The sequence below is a fragment of the Sparus aurata genome, chromosome 5 (assembly GCF_900880675.1).
Source record: "Sparus aurata chromosome 5, fSpaAur1.1, whole genome shotgun sequence".
NCBI classification, from domain to species: domain Eukaryota; kingdom Metazoa; phylum Chordata; class Actinopteri; order Spariformes; family Sparidae; genus Sparus; species Sparus aurata.
Genome location: NC_044191.1, coordinates 32,942,750 through 32,967,617, shown reverse-complemented (window position 1 = coordinate 32,967,617; position 24,868 = coordinate 32,942,750). Strand labels below are relative to the sequence as shown.

Genomic DNA, 24,868 nt, shown 5'->3' with positions numbered 1-24,868 from the left:
GGGCGTCCCGCGGAAGGCTACGGAGGGGATGCAGACACACCCCGCGCCCATTTACACAAATGTAATTTCCCCCGGAGCTCCACTCACTCAAGGTGACCAAGCACATCATTCAGGGATCCACGTGAAATGATCCCGATGGCCTCATCAGCAGCAGGCGAGATTCTCCTGCACTCGAAAAAACAAGTCGGCAAGAAGAAGCAAAATACAAGACGCCCATTCAACGCTGAATTCTGTGTGGGCCGAGCAGGGAACCACACGCGTAGCAAATTATTTTGCTTGGCTGCGGCTGAAAATCATATGCTCGCTTATCATAAAGAAACACTGTATCACAGTGTAAATATTGGTGCTGCATTAATAGTCAATAGGATCATTTCCATATAGCATCAAGCTGAGGGTGGAACGCTGGTGGGTAAACATTCCTGTGAGGTCTGCGCAGATCTCCCGCAGCCGCGAGAACCCACAAGGCCCGTCCACTTCACACGCGTGTCCCCTGGTTTGTCATACAAGTTGACCCCCCACCTCCGCCAAATTTCGGCTCCTTAGGCGTACTCCTCCTCCCGCTGCAGAAGCCTGGAGCAATGTTTAGCTAAACCTGCTGGCCTACGTAGGCAGGGAGAGTCCCCAGAGGGCTGAACAATCAGACAATTTCAAGATCATGAAGCATTAAACCAATCCCGGCAGGGTACACTAATTAAACAGCCGAGCCCGGCACAGCCAACCAATCCCCACAGAGCAATTAAATCCATCCCCTCTAAAACACTGTGGAACCTGTCTGGGGAAAACTGCCGAGGAGTGAGAGAGAGAGAGAGAGAGAGGGAGGGGAAGAGGGAGAGGTGGAGAGGGGAGGGGAGGGGAGGAGAGGAAAATATCATAAAATTCATCTGGAAAAAAAAAATAGAAAAAACTATAGGGGGAATGCAGCAGGAGGCTAACAAGGGAAATTGAAAAAGGAGCGACTCAATTCAGTTCTTTGTTCTTTTTTCTCCCTTTTGTGCATTAAGATTCAAAATGTCTGCCTTTTCTCTCTACTGGGGGGGGGGGGGGGGGGGGGGGGGGGTGAGGTATGTGACCACATTTAAATGCAAAAATAGTGACCCTGTCGCGATCAAAAGTTGCATATTTAATTAAGATTACAAGGTCTGGAAAGCACTCGTGAGACTGAACGGGAGAGGCAGAATAGCCTCAAGGCCTATATTACACACCGGCAGAGCTGCTAACACAGTTACAAACCCTAATCAATACCCTGATGCCCTCCACTACGAAAGTAAATGAACAGGTGACAATGGAGGCATGACATCACCGGGCTTTTCAGGGAAACAACAAAACCAGAGAAAGCGAAGAAGCAGGAGGCAGATTTTTGGGATGCGACTGCGCCTCCTACACACCAGCAATAACTAATTAGACTGCATGTGTTAACATATATAATTGCTGACATTAATAATAGATTATAAATCAATAGGATGATTTTTTTTTTTCTCTCTTTCTTTCTCCCAGACGCTTATAGTCAGATAGGCAAATTCTTATATCATTTCCCCGGAGAGGCTCGAATGAAGTGCAAGTGTATTTTGGTTGGTGTTGAAGAGGAGCCGCGAACACCTCGGGAGGTATGATCAGAGCAGGAGCGACTGCAAACCAGAGGTGTGGACAGGGAGATAGACTTGCTCCTTTCTTTCCTCCACCACCGCCCCCCCCCCCCCCCCCCCCCCCCCCCAACCCGACTGAGGCGGCGTATAAATCACAGCGCCCAGCTTCATGTCTCCACTTCCTGTTCCTCTCCATTAAAAATGATAAACTGTACCTCTTGAAGCCACTCGCTCGCTTTAGGGTCCCAGTCTGCACCTTCCCGGTGAAGAAGCGAGAGTGCGCGGCTCAGATTTATTCTATCCCCTCCCATTGTTGGGGATGAATAAGAGAGTAATTAACTGTGTGGGGGTAGCAGCTGCACAAAGACAAGACCGGCTAACACAACAACCCTGATCCATCTGCTTTTTGCTATAACACACCTTTTGTGTTATTTTGACAAATAAGAGCACATCTGCTTAGTGGTAACAAACGCGGGGTTTAACACTCGGAAAGACCACCGAGGTCTTCTCTCTCCCTGCTCAAATGAGGACAAATGGGCCCCCGCGAATGGGTGGCATGCACAGGATAACTATTACTCCAGTCTGGTAAACACACTGTGAGCAGCGGGCACATAATGAGAGTGCCTGAGATCCCCCCAAAGACAACCTGGAGAAGGTTAGTGAAGCATTGATCTCATGAGTGCGCCGGGGCCCAGGAGCACCCTTCACACCATGCTAACTCACGCTACATGACAACCAATGTCAGAACACACTCGGCACCAAAAAAGAAAAAAAAAAGCCCGGCACTTGCGCATTTGGGAAATAAAGGCATGTTTTCTTCTTCTTCTTTTTTTTCCCTTTTTTTAGACATGAAGGACAAACGTGGACAATAGAGGCATGAAATAGAGCAAGTGAAATCCTGCCAAACACAGCTGAGGCATGCTAGGTCGAGAGATGGAGCGGCAGAGAGAGGGAGAGGGAGAGAGAGGGGAGGGCAGTGGGATTCATTGTAAGCCTGGTAAAATGAACAAGAAAGGACGGGTGCTCAATACGTCTGCAGTGGCGTCAGACAGTCAAAACAAATAAAGCCAAGGCCGCGGCGGAGAAGCGCAGCTCAATATGGACTTGCTGGGCATGGGACCGGCTGTCAGCGGGGAGAGAGGACACAGCTTTATACCCATGCCGATGAGCCATTACCTCTCTCCTCCTGATGCTTCCGCCTGCCTCACAGTGAGGGAAGAGGAGGCAGCCCTACCGCCATGGAGCCATCCTCCAGCAGACTAATGTGTCCCTGAAGTTTTGTTAAAGCTGGTTATTTACTCCTGCAAAGCAATTGCTCCAGCCCAGGGGCAGCGGAACGGAGAACGCACTGCCATGAAAAATCTGGCGTCTCTCTTGCTATGAAGCACTGTCAACTACCAAGGGGGGGGGCGTTTCCTGCTGAAGCGTCGAGGGGGGGCGGCGCTTTGTTTGGCCCCACGCTTCAGAAGAGAAGACGTTAAAACAGCAAGCCTCCAGAAATACAAATATTCAGTTAGCGTTTACCCCAAAAAGAAAAAAGATTCTTAATCGCGACAATTGAAATCACACGTCCACACGATGTCAATCATTTCCACCAACCTGGTTCAAAAAGTAGTTTAAAAAGGTTTCAATCCAGCGACATTACGAAGAATGTTTTCTCACTTACCTCCAGTGGTATCTGGTCGCGGTTCAGTTCTGCGCGACCCTGATAAAATTGAGGTGAATGGGAATTTGGTTGGAGGTGTTCACAGCCACGAAAAACATTTAACAGCGACGTCTCCTCTCAGAATAACAATGTCCAAGTCTGTAAAACAGCCACCAGAACAATTCTGCGGTAGGAACTACTTCCTGCAGCACCCTGATCCACAATCGCCACACGCATCGCGGCTCATATAAATCTTTTAAAGGAAGAAATAAAAACTTGTCTGAAATTCCTGGAAACAATCAGGGGAAAAAAAAACGAAAGCAAAGCAGGATCTGCAACTCAGGACTTTCTCTCCACTTCAAAAGATGGCACAGCTAGCTAACCGCTAACCGCTAACAGCTAACCTGTAGCTGCACTTCCAGACACGACTCATCCAACGTGCACGAAGACGATTAACCAACCGGTGCCGGAGGAAACTCCGACAGCGTCAGAGATGTTGGGTTTATTTTCTCTTTTCAAAGATCCTTTATCGATTGGTCTTGAAAGAGAGGGTTTACTCGTAGGGTAAGAAACTAAACTGTGCAGAACTGATAACACTGCCAGAGATCTTCTACGGATTTGTTACTCGAGACACTTAACTTTGTTCCAAACTCTGTTTCTATCTTATGTTGTTTATTATTTATTCTTCTGTGTTGTGTTTAAAGCCGGTTGTCAGATTACGCTCGCGGACCCCGTCTGTAAACTAATGTTAGCTGCTGAGAGGCACTGAGACGAGGCAGTCGTCGCACAAAACCTGACCCGAGTCCTTCACAAAGGAATCAACACTCCAGCAGCATTGGACAACTTAAACTAATCGCTCTCAGGCTTGTATAGCTGACATTTCTCTCAAATATGGCCAATTAATACATAGAAATTGCTATAAATTGTTGCGCAGGTTTTGTTTTCGCTTGCGCGCCGGAGCGCTGCCGTCGGTGAGTTAGCTAGATTACTGCAGCACTTCTAAATAAAATGGTGTTCTGCTCCTTTATCTCTGATTTTGCATTGAAAGTGGAAGGAGGAGAGCCAAATCCTTTATTCCCCATTTTCACTGGAGAAGATTAATTTTAACAGTCTTCCAGTAAAAAAAAAAAAAAAAGATTTTATGAGCCGATCAGGGAGTTAAATGTCTGACTTCTGGGAGACACCAGGAGCAGTGATATGTTAGAGGACGGCACTGAGTCCGGGCTTCGGTTTTCTTTAAAGACCCTCGCTGCTGCCGTAATTTTAACAAAACGGGGAGGAAACTGCGTTCGGCACCGATGCATTGGAGGCAGAGATGTCACAAACCGAAGCTAAACGGCTACGTTAGCGCTAAAGGAATGTTTTTTTATAGCGCGATGTGAGCCGATCCTTTTAATATTCCCAGCTTACGGGGACATTTTCAAGTATACAATCACTGGAACAGACAGTAACATCATCACACGGCGCTCTTATCAAACGGCAGCACATACAGCCGTCTGCAAACAGCAGCACGAGCACGGCAAAATGATTGGATAGGTATGGAAATCTACTTGAAGGAAGGTCAAAGTGATTAAGCTGACATTAATGACAGGCCTAGTCTTCCTGTGAGAATGCTCACCGTAGCTGTCTCTAAACCCATTTGTCATTCTGCTTCCAACGCTGAAGCATCTGCTTTGAAGTCTCTACCACTAATGCTACACAGAGAGGTTAAACAGCTTAATGCTCAAGTCTGTTTCACTCCTCTCGCTCTCTAATGTTCCCTGCGTTTTATGTACCGGGGGGTTATGGCTCCTGGATTTCACATCTCAATTTGCCCCAGATAGTCCTGTAAAAGCTCCCCTCTTTCCTTTATTTGCTTTTGTTGTCACTGTCAAAAGGAGGAGAGGGCCGACCCGAGAAAGGATGTGGGACCGTGACAGACATGCCCCACCCATCGATTCACAGAAGTGGTAATAATGAAGGCATGTTAAGAAATGTTTATATGGTTGAGGGGGGGGGGGGGAGGCGTACAACAACTCCCCCAAAAAAAAAAAAAAAAAAACGGCGCCGATTACGAAGATGGTGGCAGCTTTTTTTTTCTTTTTTTTTTTACATTTTAAACACGGCACTTAATCTGCAGGAGGTTTTCAAAGAGCTGACGACGAGGAGACGAGCGCTGGAAGACGAGATAATGAGCCGACGTATAGCCTCCGCCGCGGTGAGGTCAACTTTAAAGCCTGTTACATCCAATCGCGGGCGCCTGAATAAGACGACACAGCCGTTGTGATAAATAAAACAGGATCTGAGACGCTGTGGACTCACTTACTCTCCACTACAATGAGATTATGCTGATGCATTTGACATTAACAATATCAGCAAACAAATATATGAAAGCATGAATGAAAGGGAGACAGAGACCGATTTTCACAGCCAATTTGAGATTGCAGGGTTGGTTTGTGTGTGTGTGTGTGTTTGTGTGTGAATGTGTGTGTGTGTGTGTGTGTGTGTGTGTGTGGGAGCTACTGGCAAACAGCACACAGAGCAGGCTGGCAGCGGAGGCAGCCAGGCTCACAGGCTGCAAAGCAATTTCACTGTTTGGCAATACTGTTGTCTCTGTGTGCGGATTAGAGCTGACACCAGAGCAACTGAGTCATGCTAAATGTAGTACAATCACAAGCTTTTGTTCCTGATCTAAAACCCCTACTGCCTCTTAGATTCACGGAAGAGAGAGAGAGAGAGAGTGGAAACGAGAGGCTAAAAAAAAAAAGAAGAGGAAAAAAAAAAAAAGCCGGTAACAAATAAGCGGAGCATTATTTCGCCGTATGAGCGCAGCATTGCGCCATCGCTAAAAAAACAACAGAGGGGATAAAAGTAACTGGTAGTCAAGGCATGGAGCCCAAGTTCTCTAAAGTCAAAATCAAATAAAAAGTCTTTTCGGTCTGCTTTGATGATATCCTTGCAAATCCTCTTTTTTTTTTGCATGTGTGCGTGTGATTAAAGGCCAAAGTATGTGTGTTACAGGAAACACAACCACGACTGTATTTCCACCTGAACACGCGTTCTTATCACCGAGCTCTGCAAAGTCCTCCTGCAGGCCCGACTCTCTCTCTCTCTCTCTCTCTCCAGGTACCGTATTGGCCCTGAGTTGTTTTTTGGGCCTGGCAGGACCTGGCAGGACAGACCCTGACCCGTCCTTTTCATGCTCGCCCACGGAAATGCCATCTGGCTGGTGTGAATGATTACCACAGCAACGGCCGGGTGACCTGCAGCCAGCAGGAACCAAGGTCACTCCACCTCAGCGCTTCGCACTTTCCCTGCCCTCTTTTCATCAGCCTGCAGGTGAATTATTCATCCTGTACAACCTCAGAGGCACGAATCTACTGCACAAACACCCCCCTACCCCCCAAAAAAAACTGCACACTCAGTTTACTGATATAATAACTTGTAATGAGAAGATAAATGTTTCGGCGTGAACCGCTAAAATAAACAGATCTCAGATGTCCTCGGATATCGCAGGGATGCGGCTCTTATACGGGCGAGGACGGTGGAACCAGCTGTAGTGATTTTACACGGCCAGGAAAAACTGGCTCCGACCATGACTGAATGAGAAATAAGTGAATTAATTGATTCCTGACACATGTAGCACGGCGATGTCACATTTTAAAGCTTTACAGGGGCTTGTTTGCAACCCAGAGGCTCGTAGGAACATACAGCTACCAGAGCGGCTGACGATAACGTTACGTTAAAAAAAGGATGGAGCAGAATTTCAGAGGGGAAGAGAAAGAAAACGGTCAAACTGATCGCCGCCAAATCTACGAACTTTACATGATTAAACACAAGCGGATGAAAAGCGGCGACAAAAAGCACATAGAAGACAAAGTCAAGGTGCGCTGCGCACATCGCAGTCGCCGTGGTTCGAGCCAATTTTCACCTTTGTGGACATTTGCAGCTTACGTGCAAGTTCCTGCAAAACGATCCAGTGTTTTGGTTTGTTTTTTTTCACCTGCGCTTCATAGAAATATAACCAGCAGACACCTGAACGCACCTTATAGGCGGGGGGATTATTCAGCCAACCTTTTTGGAAACTGACAATAATCCTCCTGCAGTGGATTTTTTTTAAGACTCCACTATTTCACAGCGAAAGCGGAGTCGAAGTGACTCATTTTTTCCACGAGGATAAGGTCATCCAAGGGAACACGAGCCTGAACTGACACTTTTCTTGCAGGTATCCTGATTTTTTAAACATGATTTTCTTTTATATTAGCGGCCGTGTGCCTCGTGGTGATCGCTGAGGAGGCTCACCTTTTATCATTATTATCATTATTATCATTATTATCATTATTATCATATACCACCACATCACTTTTCTAGGTAATGGGCTCGGGGGGATCTTTAAGGGGCAGGTCAGATTGAGCTCCTCGGCTCACTCGGTCACATCTAATGAAAAAAATGTATATACATCTATCATGCAAGGCTCCACAGGGTGAGTCAGGAGCAAGGCAGCCTGCAGAGAGGACGCTACATGCAGCCGCAACAACAACAACAATAGCTCGCCCCTCATCATCTCTGGATCCCCTCATCCTGGAGGAGAGAGGAGAGGAGAGGAGAGAGGAGGAGAGGAGAGGAGGTCCAGCGGCCGGGAGCTGGAATAACACTCCGAACCGACACAAGACAACCGGAGAGCCACCAGATCTGATTCCTCCTCCTCCTCCTCCACCTCCTCCTCCTCGGTATAGGGTTTTTTTTTTTTTTTTCCGAGGGACCCGGACTGCCACGCTGCTGTCATCTCTCATGTTACAGTACATCAGTCACACGGTGCAGACGTTGCCCTTGCAGCCGGCCGAGGCTGATTTACAAACATTAGCGGGGAATACAATTACACAGCCCCCCCGGCCGAGCAGCCCTATGCGGCTTGAGGGAGAGAGGAGAGGAGGGTGGAGGTGGTGGAGGTGGTGGGGGGTGGAGTGGACACTGAAAACAGCGTTTAGCTTTCTTCCTCTCCCCTCTTCCTCTACAACCTCAAATCAACGTTATAATATTACAAAAAATCCAACTTTCAGCTGAGTGGCTGCAGAGCTGACATGCTGTATGTTTAAATTAAACGGCACAGTAGAGATATAACACAGTATAAACCCGCTCACCTGCCACATTTCTCCATTTACATTTTGTGTTGCAGCGCTTTAAAGACTTCAGAAGAAGAAGGTTAAAAAAAAAAAAGCTCCTCTGTGATAATATGTTGCACAAACCCGCTGATGTCTTGCACGCTATGCACGAAATAAAACGCGTGCACAAAAACGTCTAACGTGCACAAACTTTACTTACAAATAAAAACTTCCAACATTGCATTAAAAAAAAAAAAATCTACCAGAATTATTAAGAGGAGCTTGGAAGACGCAGAGCAAAGCGACCGTCGACACGCAAAAAAAAAAAAAAAAAAAAAAAAAAAAAAAAAACCCACCGCATGAAACATTAAGCTCAGGAAGGCTGGAGGAAGAAGAAGAAGAAGAAGAAGGTGGAAAAAAAAAGAAAAAGTTACAGCCTACTACGTCCAAAGAACAGATTCAGAGGCGCATTAAAAGTTTCCGTACGTGTGAGTACGGCGGAGCAGCTCCGGTGGTAGAAAAACGAGCAGCGGGAGGAAGAAAAAGCTGCAAGAAAACGCGAGTAAAGCGCCCAGTGCTGTCCGCGGTGCTGATCCCAGATCGGTGTGGCTAACGCGGGGAGGCAGTGCTGGCTGCTCCGCGGTCGCTCCGCCGCTGATCAATGATTGAACTGAACAAAGGCAAGAAGAAGAAGAAGAGGAGAGGGGATCAATTTCTAATAACTATCAATGCACAAACGCCGCCAAAGCTCCTCGCCTCAAACATCCACCCGCAAACCAGACGGCGCGCGGCGGCGAGGAAGGCGAGCAGGAGAGCCGCTGCGAGGGGAGAGAAGGCGAGAAAAAGGTGAGAATAGCACTAACCTGGAGCCGCCGTAGATCAAATTTCTTCCAATATTGAAACATCGATCCTACATCGGCGGCCATCTTGGGGGATATTGAGGAGATTTTTTTTCAGCGGCTGCAATAAATATGTGGGCTGGATTCCCCCCTTCGTGTTTAAACAACGTTTACGATCAGCGGTCCCACTTTTTTTTTTAAAAACACAGACTTGACACGAGACTCGCACGCAGATGTGTGCGACAAGTCCGCCGACATGTTTCTGTGGAGAGAAAAAGTACAAGATGTTTCTCTATTTCCCTTTTTTTTTTGTCAGAAAAAGTAAGAATATAAAAAAAAAAAAGGAAAGATTGAGTGTATCCGAGTCAGCGTCCCTCAACATTAACTGGAACTATCACGTCATTTATTTTGTTTTTTTTATTTATTTTTTTTGTTTTGGTAAAAAGTTATCAATACTGACGTAAAGCCCCCCTGGTTGATCGATACCGTCTGGGAAAAAAAAGGGGAGAGAAGAAGAAGACGGAGATGATGTGTAGATTAGAGGAGTTCAGGGAATTTAGCCAAGCCTACTTTTTTTTTCCTTTTTTTTCTTTTTTTTTTTTTTACAGGATAGTAAAAATAACAGGAAGTGTTTCACTGTCATTAAGCACAAAACACACACATGTTCACATCTTTAAAGACAAGTTAACATAAATACTATAAATGAACTCTTACAGTTATAATAATATTAATGATAATAAAGTCTATTAAAGGTGCAGTACGTAGTTTTCCCCCAGAAGAGAGAGAGAGAGAGAGAGATCTTCATTTATTGGTATTTTTATACCACAATTTCACTGTACTTGTGGCGGACCCTGCCACTTTTCTAGCTACAAACAGTGTTTACCTCTGAGAAAAGCCTGTTTATCAGTTATGGAACAGATAAATATGTCTGAGTTTGTATTGTTACCTCATTAATATTGTAAATATTCAAAATTCTTCTCCAGAAACTACACACTGCCCCTTTAAAGACTGAATAAACAAACTGACCTTAAAGGACAACACAGTTTCATGCTGTTTTTACTTTGTTTATATGTGGCGGACCCTGCCACAACATTTTTACATTTTTAATTCTTTCCTTTAAACTACGTAGTGCCCCTTTAAGTTGCTAATCATATATTTTTAACTGTTAAAGTGTCCTATAATCACTACAGATCAACTTTGTTACTTCATTGTATCTCACATTTCACATGTTGTGATTGTTTTCTTTTACTGTATTTTAAGCATTTGTGTCCATTTGTGATCAGAGGTCATTTTTAAAGGGGCAGTACGTGGTTTTTCCCCAGAAGAGAGAGAGGGAGATCTCCACTCATTGGTGTGTTTATGTATAAATAAACACAATTTTACTGTATTTGTGGCGGACCCCGCCACCTTTCTAGCTTCAAACAGTGTTTACCTCTGAGAGCAGCTTGTTTATCAGTTATGAAACAGATAAATATGTCTGAGTTCGTATTATTACCTCATTGATAATGTAAATATTCAAAATTCTGAGTTGTTATTTCTTCTCCAAAAACTACACACTGCCCCTTTAAAGACTAAATAAACAAACTGACCTCAAAGGACGACACAGTTTCATACTGTTTTACTTTGTTTATATGTGGCGGACCCTGCCACAATGTTTTTCAGTTTGAATTCCCTCTCTAAAACTACGTAGTGCCCCTTTAAGGTGCTAATCATATGTTTTTAACCATTAAAGTGTTTTTGTTACTTGTAGTTTAAGCCTCCACTTCATGATATCTAACATTTCATATGTTATTATTGGGTTTTTTTAACTATATTTTGATATTTCTGCATCCATTTGAGGTCAAAGGTCATTTTTAAAGGGGCAGTACGTAGTTTTCCTCAGAGGAGAAATACATTTTTCCTCCTAAACAAACTAAACCTAAACTAACTAAACCAAACTCTCTCTGTTTTCATGAATGAATAAACAGAATAAATAAAGTGACGTTGAAGGACAACACAGTTTTTGTGTGTTTTCATTTGCATACTGATGGTCAAAGGTCATCGTAAAGGGGCAGTGTGTAGTTTTGGAGAAGGAATTTTAACTCTTATTCTTAATTTTTAATAGTTTTGGAGTAAAACAGACAGATTTGCACCTGAAATCTAGCAGAGTAGCAGAAAAGATATTCCAGTTAAAGGGGCAGTGTGTAGTTTTTGTTTTCTAGTTTTAATATTAACAATATTAACGAGGTAATGATACAAACTAAAACATATTTATCTGTTTCATAACTGATAAACAAGCTGGAAAACACTGTTCTGAAGCTGGAAAGGTGGCAGGGTCCGCCACATGTAAACAAAGTGAAACAGAAACTGTGTTGTCCTTCAATGTCTGTTTGTTTGTTCTGTTTATTCAGTCATAAAAACAGAGAGATGTCGTTTATTTAGTTTGTTTAGGCTTAAATACATCAGTCAGTGAAGATCTTTGTCCGGCTTTAATAGAAAGCGATGTTAAAGACTGCAGAATAACACAATAAGTTAATGACAGATACAAATATTCACTCTGACATGTTTCACTTTCTCAGACTCATTAAATGAACACGATGCTGCTCTCTGCCCACTTTGAATAAATCATTCCTCTGGTCATCACAGGCTGCTGTGCTGCTGCGACACCGGTACCAGGAGCTCCCCCTGCTGGACCAACGGCGTCAGAACCGAGCTCATGTGCAGATGAGCTTTTGTGTGATTTCCTCCATTAATTACACCTTTATCACAGAATGAACGGATCCATCAAAACCCAAATGGTTTTTAAGCCGTGTTCCACCATCTCATCGCCCCGCTCACCAGCCTCACAGTGTGGCTGCGGTAGATCTTCTCGCCGGTATCCCTTATGAAAATCAGTCCAGGTAGAAAATAATATCCTCATGGGTCATATTTTTAGCCCCTCGGGGGGGACAATGACATATTCTTCTGCCGGAGACAAACACCTGAGGGGAGAAAGTGAAGGAAGATTATTAAAAGTTTTGCTTATTGCTTTTTATTTGTGGCTCTAGGGTGAGGCTAAAATACAAGATTCAAATGCAATAAGGAAGATGGTGATGTATCACAAAAGTAAGAATCCACAGTGGAGCTATAGACGACCACGGTCAAAGCCGATCACGTAAGGAAAAAGCAAACCGGACTCCAGTTTGGAGACGTTGATATCAGAGGTGGATTTCGTCGTTCAATGTCGAGATTTAGTTCCCGTCGGGTGGTTTCGGCAGGAAGAATCGTTCGTATCGTTCGTTTCCGGTACAACATCGTTTAGCGGTGAATCAGTTCTCAGCTCCTTGTTCTCAAACGATCGTGCTAACGGTCAACATAACACTGTAGTTCAAGGCACATACATGGCTGCAACTTCATGATTATGTGAACTTTTAGACAACACAACAGTGGATAATGTGTATATTCAAGGTAAGCCAAGGGTGACTGACTGACTGAACGAGAACGATGATACGAACGAAATGAAATGTTTTATTTTCATGGAAGCGGTTGCTATGCTTCCTGTTTCTCATTGGCTAAAATTCAACGACAGAACGAAGGAAACAACGAGAGAGGAGTGAAACGTGGAATCAGGTCAGTTCGTTCACGTTAAAGAGTCGTTCCTTCGAACTGATTCGTTCGCAAACGCTCCATCTTTAGTTGATATCGTGCGTTTTCCTGCCTCCATCATTCGTGCAGAATAACGTGAGAGTCGAGGATCTGATCGCTGTGCAACACATCTGTAATCCTCTCACACAATAACTCTTCCGGACGCACAGATCGGGGTGAGCTCGCGGTGAAGAACAGGCTGAACTCTGGTCCAGGACTCTTCACTAACTAAGGACACACAGTACACACTGTTTTCTCAGTTTAATCTTTGACCTTACACACCTAAAAAAATAAAAACTTGCGAAACTCCCTGTTTCCCAGCAGATCCAGCAGTTGTAAATCGCAAAACATTTAGATAGGAACACTGTGTTCCTAGGACGGCTCGGTGGAGACCCAGGTGGGGACCTGAACCCACAACCTCGACCTCCGCTGTTCGACTCAGTCAGTTCTGTACTTGTGAATGTAATCTTGACCTTACATTCACCGCCGACTGCTGACAAGAACAAAGCCCGACGGGCCCTCTTACAGTAACCTCGTCACCCTTCGACAAAATTAATACATCATTCAGAAAAAACACTTAATCTTAAAAGTGATGCGTGATTACTAAAAAAAAAAAATGAGGCCCGGGCGCACAGAAGGGACATTATCCAGAAAATCCTTGTTTTGATGAGGTCACTGAATGAAGGATTTTCAAATTAATGTGATTCTTTGGAAATGCTGACGGATAAATAATGAAATGCTAAATCACTTTCTGAGTCAGAGCGGCTGGTTTTTACAGCATGTTTGGTGAAACTTAAACCACTTTGGCTCATTTTGGTCCCTGCAGTGCGTTTTTATCACGACTGTAAAGACTTTGATGACGCGATCACACGTCACCTGACTCTGGTGTTGGTTTAATCCCTTTATTTTGACTGTGTGTAAAATGTTTTATCAGTGACTTTTGAGTGATTATCACCATTTCGACACATTTCAGTCTTTAGTCAGCACGACAAGTTACACATTGAAGTGTCCTTACGGGTCTTGAGTGAAAACATGAAGCCTCGTGTGGCTCCAGAGGAAGCTGCATGTAATCTGGAGAATTGCCTCCAGTGATGTCACTCAGTGGCCAAGATGCATTGTGGGTGATGTAGTCACCTGGCGTCCACTACCTTTGCACTCACATATTCTTCTCTGTTTTCTTTTTGTTTGACACTTCCTCCTTTATTTGTTTTCAGTTTTCTACAAGAAAGAAATGAACAAACAAGCACATGACATGAGGTGTTTTGCATTTTTAGATAAATTAATAAATAATGGAGAGTTGGATAAACATATTCAAACAAAAGAAGGGCGTTTCGGGGGAAATATAGATTTTCCACTTCTTCCAGATTTCCTCGACTTTATTCTCCTGAAGCCTCATTAAAAAAAAAAAGAAAGATTTAATAGATTATGTCGCAGCAGTTCTCTAAGGATGGGGCGTCTGACTGAAGACATTTCTTTTTAATTGCTTTTCCAGCAGCTACACTTTGTGTTACAAATAAATGTTTTTGCTTTAATATTTGTAGTTGTTTGAAAGTAAAAAGACCAAGAAGGCACATCTGGTTCCCCCGTCTCATAGTCTATGAGTTCCTTCTTCTACATCATAAAATACATAATTTTATGTCCCACAGTTTAATTACAAAGCCCTTCTGGTGTTAATAACAAGTGTCTTGATGAGACTACAGAGGTTGTCGGGGACATTAAACAGAGACTCATCAACTCACTTGTCCGTCTTTACAGGCACACGTAAGTTACAAACTATTCTAACTCTGACTTTACAACTTGTACATTGATCAGTTTATAGTAAGAAGCTTAGAGATGGTGGCGTTTATGTCATGTGACCGTGATGTCATCTGTTTATAGCCTAACATTAGCTTCTTCCTGCTACACATTTAGTTTACAACGTGAAGATCAAATGTGGAGATTATCCGTCTTTCGGCGAGGGAATCAGGGCGACGCTAACTTCCAGGTTAGCCAACAAAAATAAGTCATCCCAACATAAACTCAGTAGTCTTGAAATTATAAAATATATAATTTAATATATAAGAAAGAGTATTTTCATATTCTTTTTTTTCAAAACCTGCTGCCTACATTACCCAGAATGCCGCTTAGCCATTGAGTGACATCACTGGAGGCAATATGTCAGATTACATTCAGCTTCCTCTGGAGCCACAAAAGGCTTTACACAACCTTTTTCCCCCTGAAAACACTGTTTTTATGTGTAAAATTGGTGGAGTTACCCTTTAAAACAAAATGTTAGGACGGCCTGCGACTGTGAAAGGTCGTTGTTGTGACTGAGTGTTGTGACTGAGCGGCTCCACGTGTGTCACAGCACGACATTAAAGCTCATAGCAGGAGAGAGATTACCTTATTATTTGCACTTCGGTCGCCTTTTCCTCAACCTCTACTGAGTATTTTTCACAGTAACACGACGACTCGCTCGGTATGCAGAGAATCACATCAGTGTTCACAACAACACTCTCAGGTACAGGTGTGTCCTGGAGGTACCGACGCGTCTTCACTTTTAGCTGTGTTTTTAAAAAAAAAACAGGCGGGTGATTAGTCGACCGCATTAAGGTTTATTAAAATATTCATTAGGTGATGTGATAATGTCTTGCAATTTTTATGAATCGAAATTACATCAACATAATTAAACACCTGATGATGCATGATGCAGGTTAATTAAAGTGGTTTTGTTGGAACTGAAGGTACGTCACGTTAAGATTGCACACGCAGCTCAGCGTTTGTTGGACGACAGATGAAGGAACAGTGAGTTCATTCAGTGATGCTGAGAGAGAGTCAGGAGCAGCAGATGTGTGTGGTGCAGCTGTGGGTTGACAGCACTACCCGCTGGACGAGACCGGTAAATGACTGGCCGAAGAAATAAAGAAGTCTGCAGAGGACCTGAAACCTCGGCCGTGTTGTTTGAACGCTTCAGTACATCTTAAAATCTGTCACAGTCTGTAGAAATACGAGTTCTTGTCTTTATTTCTGCTGGAGCTCTTAATTGCACTGCAGCCTTAATGAAGGTTATTAATTACACCTGTGCTTCTCATGCCTGTGACACGTTGAAATATCTGCTGACGGAAGGTGTTTTCACCCACGCAGAAAGATCAGTTAGCACTTTAATGTGTTTTTTTTTTTTTTTTTGATAATCAGTGGTGTCCTGAAGTTCCCTCCTCCATCAGCACAACGGGACGTCTTTAAAGGGGCAGTATGTAGTTCTGCAGTAGAAATTCAAGCTCAGTAATCTCATATTTACGGTATTAATGAGGTAATAGCACAAACTCAGAAATATGGATTTTGGTGGCAGGGTCCGCCGCATGTAAACAAAGTAAAACAGTATGAAATTCAGTTTGTTTATTCAGTCATGAAAACAAAGAGAGTTTGATTATTTAGTTTGTTTCATTAAGTGAAGATCTCTTCTTCTGATTAAAGGGTCGTCCCCGAAAAACTACAGAGTGCTCCTTTAATATTTAGGACTGGACAAAGCCTAGGTGCTTAGATTTTCACATCTCTCTCAAAAACTTGCCTTCTGCTGTCACAATTTAACATGTCCTCAAACACAGATGTGTGGGACTGACATTCATCTGCAGTAAAAAATTAAAATCCAGTCAAAATGTCGAACAACCAGTAATGAAATAAAGTTCTTAAGTACAATTTTGAGGTACTTTACTTGAGTGTTTCCGTTCTCTGCCACTTTATTCTCCCTCTGCACGACGTTTATTAGATATATTTAGACTAGTTATTCCACAGATTCAGATTACTCAGTGTTTATGGGCTGTTATTTGTGACGCGTCAGATATTGTTGCGGGCGGGACATTGTTTGAGAGGATACTGCATCACAGCCAGAGAGGCACATTTCTAAAATAGCATATTTTATCTGCAATCTGACTGATAAAAATCACAGATACTGATGATTGGAAACATGCTGAATATCGGTTCTGATAATCGTCCAGGTTTGATACACACAAACTCATATGTAGCCTGCAGGTTCTGGTCCGGATAAAGGGGGAAAGACAAGACATCAGTGCCAGTTTGATATTGATATCATACAAAAAAGACTCGAGTCTAAATCACGTTGACTTGAGTCCACGTCTCCACCACCATCACCAAAACTCAACCACATCATACGAGAAGACGTCAGATGATCAGAGTCTCACAGTAACGTTTTTTTCCACTGCTCGGCTTAATGTTTCAGGATCGAGTCTTATTCGGGCTCACGGCTCTTTGAGCTGAGAGTTTCCATTTATTGTGCTACTAAGAAAAAGCTGCCAACGTGACACCAGCTTCACCACTAACAGGACAGCTGGGCGACGGTCAGTCACAGAAACAACTGTCCTTCCCGAGCCAGAGATATGTCCTATTGTTATTCTGGGGTGTCTGTGCTGGGGTATGTGCGTTTGGCTGTTATCCCTAAATCTCATGAACTCTGACAATGGTGGGGGGGGGTGCTGCTGGTGGCGAGGGAGTAGTCTCCTTTACCTGGGTCTCTGCCTAAAAGAGGGCATGGAGTATTTATAACCCGTAAGCCTACGCCATTAAAGAGGGGAGAGGGGTCAGTATATCTAGCCCTGGTCGTGTGTGCCGCTCCATCATCAAGCGGGATAGTGTTTGGTTCCTCATCCAGCTCCCAGTGAGACATGGTGAGTGGGTTTCCTTGTCGTTTGCTTTTAATCTTGTTTAAAGCAACACCGGGCTGCACGGAGAGCTTCTGCTCTGCTGCATGGTCAATGTGTTTCTGCCCTGAGTTAGATATTTATGTTGTTTACTGTCATGGCATGTTTTGAACCGTACATCTCGATCTGCTCACGCCACTGATAATGAATCAATAATCTCCGCGTCGATATGCTCCGTGGCTACCGAATGCAGATGCACAAAAAATAAATCATCAGTAGGACGCTCACTCCGGTTGTCCTATTGATGAGTTATTGATTATTTTTTCTCTACCTGAAACGATTCTGAAATTGAACTGATAAACTATTGGACTGGATGGAAGAGGAGAGGAAACAAGGAGGTGGGAGGAAAGGAAACGAGGAAAGGAGAGGAGAGGAGGAGATCTTATTTTGGGAAAAGCTTTGTATGGTAGTGAATGGATGATATTCAATTAATATAATAGTTAATGATCCTTGTTAATGAAGCTCTTTCTGCAAACTGCGCAGAGAGTCGAAGTCATCGTGACAAATAATGTTTTGATCTGGCTTGATTTGTGCCGTGAATCACACATATGATGTTTTTGTAGATTTAAAAGATTATTTTCCAAGTCATGACAGTCGCAGGTTGTCATAAATAAATTAAAATATCAAGTGAACGACATCGTCTCACTCCATATACGTCACCAACACCAACATGGCCGCCGGCACTGCACAGAAAAGCTGTTAGAAAAAAAGATGAAAATCACATCATGCATCTTACCATCATATGTGTGATTCATGGCACAATACAAACAGGATCAATAAGTTATCCGTCACACTTCATAACATATTTTTTTCTGACGTAAAGCCACATGATGCAAACCAGAAGGGGCGTGGCTTCAGCTCGCTACGTAGTTTTGGGGGAACAAATCTTACTCAGAAGAGAAAAATCGTTATTGACATATTTTTTTCAACCTAAAAAAAAAAAAGTCTTGTTGTTTTCATGACTGAAATAAAAAACTGACCTTTAAGATGATAAATGGCGGACCCTGCCGCCTTTCTAGCTTCAAAACAGTGATCTGGGACCTTATTTTCCTCTGACAACAGCTTGTTTATCCAATTATGAGACGATTAAACATCTCTTGGTTTGTATTATCACCTCATAAATATTAAAAACCTGAGTTTGAACGTCTCCAAAACCACACACTGCCCCTTTAAAGTGCTTTTTTCTCTGATCAATGAAGTTTCTGTCGGTCCGGCTCAGTCTGATCCGAGCTGGGCAGCTTCCAGCAAACTGCAAAAACTCCTCCTCGCATCCCCTGATTACACGAATCCTCTTAAAACAAACAAAAAAATAAATAAAGAAACAACTTGAAGCTGAGCGCCAGAGGTCCCGTCCACCAGATACACGAGCGCTCCGGGGCTAATCCACAACAAGGGTTAGACAGCAGCTGTCGAGAGGCCCGCGAATCCGAGCAACATGATGTCATCGCGCCGCATCCCCTCACACTCTTTTTCACAGTTCCTTGGCAGTCATGTAAATAGCTCGACATAATCCTTGTCTCCGAGGGATTTCTGATCAAACAGGGCTCAGTGTACCATCCTGTCATCACCCGGGCCCTATAGAATAATCCCTCATGTGATCCTGGGACTGTGGGGGGGTGCGGGCAGCGGACCACACCCTCCCCAGGCTTAGTCTGCATTCTCACAAAATTGGAGGCTTGAGTAAATATTTCCATAACAAACTGACAGTGTTTGTAATCCCTCCTAATGAAATGCATGCCCCGGTGTAAACCTTCGCCTGTTGTGCAATTAATGGCCCCCACACTCTGTAAGTTTGCTGATCATTGGCTCGTTATCATAAGCGCCCCGTGTCACAGTAAAAACCGATAATGAGCGAAGCTGAGCGGTGAGCCAGGTGATGATCACAGCGTCTAATATTTGATCTGATTAGAGTGTCATTGTCAAAAACCCTGCAGTCCCCCAAGAAAGCCAAGAAGAGGACTGGAGACGGAGCCAGCTCCAACGTGTTCTCCATGTTTGAACAGGCCCAGATCCAGGAGTTCAAAGAAGTCAGTGCTCGGCCCAAATGTTTTTTCTTTCTTCTTTGATTGTCAGCAGTTTTGTCTGTGGTGAATGTCTGACTGTGCATACTGGAATCACAGCGTGTAACAATACTATTTCTGCAGGCTTTTACCATAATGGATCAAAACAGAGACGGTTTCATTGACAAGAACGACCTGAGAGACACTTTTGCAGCTCTGGGTAAGATCACCTGCGTGTCTGCTGGTGTCACTGATTACAGTTCCACTTTCTCACGCATGAGCATTTCTTCTGTTTGTATGTAATGCCAACTTGATATTTTTGATTTTGGACGCTTGCTCGGATAAAACAAGCCATCTCAGGGTTCAGGGTTCACACACGCACCCAAAAAATCTGAATATTTTCATTTATATTTTCATTCACCTGAGATTTAGAGATTTATTTTTTTAATTTTTGCATTATCTTTTTTTTAAATGAAGAAAAACATGTTTTCTACGGAAGCCTTGAGAGGTCAAGTGAGGAGTTTTTTTGCCCCATTTTTTCCATTTTCTAAATTGGATCTAAATTATTTAATCTCCTGTGTTCATGACTTTTGATCTGGTGGAAAAAAGGTTGTTTTTTTTTCAATCAGATTCATAAAAACAGGAGAGTAAAAAATTTAATCAGATATAAAAAAAAATGATCACCCGGAAAAAAAAAACAATTCTCATTTGCTCCTCAGGGCTTCCGTAATTTCCCTCTTTTGTCATTTACATAATGTGTGAAGAAATGTATTATTGGATGCACCAAAATGAAAACACTCTCTGGATCCCTGATTCTGGAGCATTTTTCACTTCTTTCAGTCCGAACCATTCTCCAGTTAATTGAGAAAATACCAGTCAGATTAATCAATGATGAAAACAATCATTAGCTGCCGCTCTGAACCCTGTTCCACTGTACCTACCATCCTTCTCCAGGCCGTTTAAATGTCAAGCAAGAAGAGATTGATGAGATGCTGAAGGAGGCACCAGGACCGATAAATTTCACCGTCTTCCTCACCATGTTCGGAGAGAAACTAAAGGGTGAGGGGTTTTTTTTTGCCTGATGTGATTAAAAAACAGTCATGACTGTGAAATTTCCTGGAAAAAAAAAATGCTACCGTTGTTTTAATCCCTCATGAACTCAGAGCTACTGTTCATCTTCAGGCGCTGACCCGGAGGAGACCATCCTGAACGCTTTCAAAGTCTTTGATCCGGAGGGGACAGGAGCGTTAAAGAAAGACTTGTGAGTAGCAGTCTGGATACGTAAAGTCCCGTCTGCTCATCTGTTGGTGGAACAACAGCGGATACTTCTGTATCTCTCATCAGACAGCGGAAGATCTCAACATGTGTGACGTCACGCCTCTTTTGGTTCGGCTGTATGAAATGACAAACTGGAGCGGCGTCATGCTCGGTTCTGTGTGTGAAAATACGAACCTGATTCTGAAAAGGGCTTAAAGGGATATTCCGGTGTAAATTTAATCCATGTTCTAACACACTGTGACACCCAGTGATCCCCCCTCGAGAGATAAAGTTTGCAGAGCGCTAGCTCGCGTAGCTTCAGCATCCTCAGAAACGACCGCACGACAACAATACACTGCAGTAAATGGATCCAAATATAAACCGCCACCAAAAAGCCACAAATAATGCTCAGAACAGCACCAAACTTCAGCAACAGTACAAATAGGGCCTCAGCACATAGTCCGGGGCATCTAACCTCCGCTAGCTTAGCTGGATTTCTATTGTGAAGCTAAAAACAGATTTCAACTCTCCTCCATCAGCTTCCGGGTCGGGGAAGTCCCGACGCGACGATTACCGAGTGCGGTTAGAAATGCTCAATTCCGTTCTTTTCCCTGTCCGCTCTCGATAATAACTGTTATAAACTGGCAGGTAAGACACATATGAACTTTGATTGCTTTTCCATGGAGTCATAATCATACATTTTCATCCATGAGCCGCGGAACTCTACTGCACTCGGTAATCGACTCGTCGGGACTTCCCGTCAACAGGAAGCTGCTGCAGAAGAGTGGTAAATTTAGTCAGCTTTTCAGTAGAAATCCAGCTAAGCTAGAGGAGGTTAGATGCCCCGGACTATGTGCTGAGACCCTATTTGTACTGTTGCTGAAGTTTGGTGCTGTTCTGAGCATTATTTGTGGCTTTTTGGTGGCGGTTTATATTTGGATCCATTTACTGCAGTGTATTGTTGTCGTGCGGTCGTTTCTGAGGTTGATAAAACTCCGTAAATTAGCGGTCTGCTAACTTGATCTCTCGAGAGGGAGTCTAACACAGTTTCACAGTGTGTTAGATACCATGGATTAAACTTACACCGGAATATCCCTTTAAAAGAAAAACATCCTCTCGTCCCTGCTGCTGTCTGACAGGAGATACAGAAGTATCCAGAGCAGCTTCTCTTCCTCGGACTCGTCAGCTCATCCTCTTTACTCCACCAGAAATAAATGACATTGAACTTAACACTGACATTAAAACCTCGACCACCACTTGTCTTCACAGTATAACAGAGATGTTGACGACTCAGGCCGACAGGTTCTCCGCTGAAGAGGTCAGAGCGCCTCCTCGGACGATCACATTGTTGAGTTTTTAATCAAAGGTATTCCTCGCACTAATCTGAATTTCGTGCCCATAGATGGAACAGATGTTTGTGGCATTCCCGCCAGACGTAGCGGGAAATCTGGACTACAAGAACCTGGTCCACATCATCACACACGGTGAAGAGAAAGACCAAGAGTAGACTCATTGTTCCTCAAGGTGCCCGCTGGACTAAACTACCAATCACAAGATTGTGTTTGTGCCGAGATATGTGCATGGATGGATGGACTGACGCAGAAATATCAAGCTAAAATAAATAAACCATGTTACCGCTTTTATAATTAAGTTAAATTCAAGGTTTTAGGTTCATGTTTGCCTCATATTTTACGCCATGTTCATGTAATCTCTGTGTTTTGGTGAAAATAAAACTGTATGTGTCCACAGAAAGTGTTTAAAAAAAAAAAGCTATGAGATGTGTTTCAGCTGAATGAATAAAGGACGGGATGGTTGATGTTTCTGCAGCAGCACTGATATTATTTTGTACAATCCGTGAAGTTTTGATGATGTGGGAGATTTCCGGCGGTCAGGAGGTTAAAGATGGAGGCCTGTGAGGATGTGAGCTAATCCCAGAGCGAGGAACAACAATTACTCCTTCTCATTTAGCCCCAGGGAGATAGATTTGTGTGCGGATTTACTTCTTATAGTTGCAGCAGAAAAAAGCTTCAGTAGTGATATTTAATTAGCTGTATATAGCTGGCTGTCTAGAGTTTAGAAACGTAGACGATATCGGGAAAGGAGCTATGTAACAGCCAGAGAAAGTGGTTTTCCTTACAGGCAACACTTAATTTTAATATTTCCTGAAATTAAAGACAATGCATGTTTAGTTGTATGGCACAATTCAGACACACGGCAACTAAAAAGTGCTTTAAATGGACATACAATTACATAAGGAGACATTAGAAAGAAGCAGCAGGACATCAAGAAACAAAACATTAAACCATTAGAGAAATAAGCCAAACTATAAAAGGTTTAAAACAGACCATGCAGTTAAAGTTAGACTGCAGTTCAAGTAATTGATCATTATCTTTAGATTGCTTCAGTAAAAGGCAGCCGCATGCGAAAAGATCTTCAGCCTTGATTTAAAAAGAGGTGAAGCGTCGGAGTCGACCCGCAGTTTGTTGGTTCATAACGCAGCAGAAGATCAGAAACCAAAGTTTTTGTTGTGTTCTGCTAAACCACATCAAACTGAAGTCTGACGGAAGCTAAATCCAGCGACTGAAAACAAGTATGAGCAGGAAGTGTTTTCCTGTCGGGGAGGCCAAAAAGCTTGAGAGCTGTATTTAAGGACGTCTGTGTTTCCATCCTTTGATTTTAAGTTAACAAACTGTCAAAATGCTGAAATTAAATGTACCTATAATTACTGCATCGTTGTCAGTGGTGCTTTGTACACAGAATTGCTGCATAATTACCTGCTAAATACTTATGTCTTTCCTCTTGGAGCCTACCATGTTTTTATCACAACAATTTTGCAACTACCATCAATAATTAATCTCCTCCATGATTACCCTGTAACACGCTTTAATGGCAGCAACTCACTGTGAAAAATTTAACTGCTTCTGTGCTGTTTTCAGGTGAGAATAAGTGTTAGATTATTAATTTTACATGCCGTGTGTGAGCCCAATTGAACTGTACTGAACTTTTATTTTGCTGATAGCTGTGGTGAAATCGGACTCAGACAGAAACAGCTTTATTAATTTGTTCATTAGTGAACAAACGAGCTGCTCTCAGAGGAAAATAAGGTCCCAGAATACTGTTTGAAGCTACAAAGGTGGCAGGGTCCGCCACATGTAAACAAAGTAAAACAGTGTGAAACTGTGTTGTCGTTTAAGGTCAGTTTGTTTGTTCAGTCATAAAAACAAAGAGAGTTTGATCATTTAGGCAGAAAAATCTTTCTCCTCTCATAACATTTCTACAACCAAAACCACACAATGCACCATTATTTCTTTAATTTCTTCTGATTTAATCCTTCTGTCTTGTCACCTGTGTGAGTGTGTGTTTGGCTGAGTGTGAGTGTGTGTTGTCTGAGGGAGCTGATTGGTTCCAGCCTCCGAGCCAGAATATTTATGGGCCGGCTCGTCCCGGTTCCTGTGGGCTCTCCTCACTCAGACAGACTGCCAGCCGGTCTGTTTGTGTACTAAATGTGTTTTTTAAATAAAACCTTTAAAAACACTTTGCTGCTGTTGGTGCCTGGGAGATTGGAAGAGGAGTCTCATTTTCATGTTGTGCCAGGGTTTCCCCTCGGCCCTCGTGGTAACAAGATCACATTTAAAGAGGTCATATTCTGCTTTTTGGCTTTTTGCCTGTCCTTTATTGTGTTATGGAGCATTTTTGTGCTTGTAAAAAGGTCTGCAAAGTGAAAAAGTCCACAGTCCACGCTGAAGGGAGTTACTCTCTCCCACAGAAAACACTGCTCCTTGTAGCAGGCGTTATATAATTACATATATTTATTTAAAACATTTAAGGTGCTTAGCAGAAGTTTTTGTCCAAAGCGACTTACAGTAATTGCTACTACTGTAGTGGCGTTATTTTAGATCACACTACCTGACATGGCATGACTCTCCCTACTCTGCCTCTGATTGGCTACATCCTGCCTGTTAAGTAATGCACATGTTCAACTCTCAAGATTGATCAAAGGTGAGATGTCTCACTCTGCAGCTAAAACAGAGTGTTAAAGACACAGTGTGTAAAGGGATGCTGCAGCAATGCACCATATGAGATAAAATAATATGTTTTTAGAAAATTAAAGTTTGTAAAACCTATTCTACAAATACATCCAAATAAAAGTATGGACCTGAAAATTC

The 24,868-nt window shown here is 43.1% G+C and overlaps 2 protein-coding genes across 3 annotated transcripts in view; one reads left to right on the top strand and one right to left on the bottom strand.

Moving 5' to 3' along the window:
• Window positions 1-9,679, bottom strand: part of cux2b (cut-like homeobox 2b) — a 95,739-nt gene extending 86,060 nt beyond the window's left edge. The window contains exon 1 of one of the 2 annotated variants that reach the window (XM_030417314.1): window positions 9,173-9,679. In XM_030417314.1, coding sequence (XP_030273174.1) covers window positions 9,173-9,235 — 63 coding nt within the window. In that variant the 5' untranslated portion in view covers window positions 9,236-9,679. Of the gene's footprint in view, window positions 1-8,348; window positions 8,630-9,172 lie in introns of those variants that run through there. The other variant, XM_030417315.1, reaches the window with a different exon arrangement.
• A 7,573-nt stretch (window positions 9,680-17,252) lies between these two features.
• myl2b (myosin, light chain 2b, regulatory, cardiac, slow) lies at window positions 17,253-22,524 on the top strand. Its single transcript, XM_030417318.1, has 7 exons — window positions 17,253-17,412; window positions 19,380-19,472; window positions 19,590-19,665; window positions 20,400-20,504; window positions 20,628-20,706; window positions 21,972-22,020; window positions 22,105-22,524. The coding sequence occupies exons 1-7, from the start codon at window positions 17,410-17,412 to the stop codon at window positions 22,207-22,209; spliced, it is 510 nt and encodes a 169-aa protein (XP_030273178.1). The 5' UTR covers window positions 17,253-17,409; the 3' UTR covers window positions 22,210-22,524.
• Window positions 22,525-24,868: the final 2,344 nt, after the last annotated feature.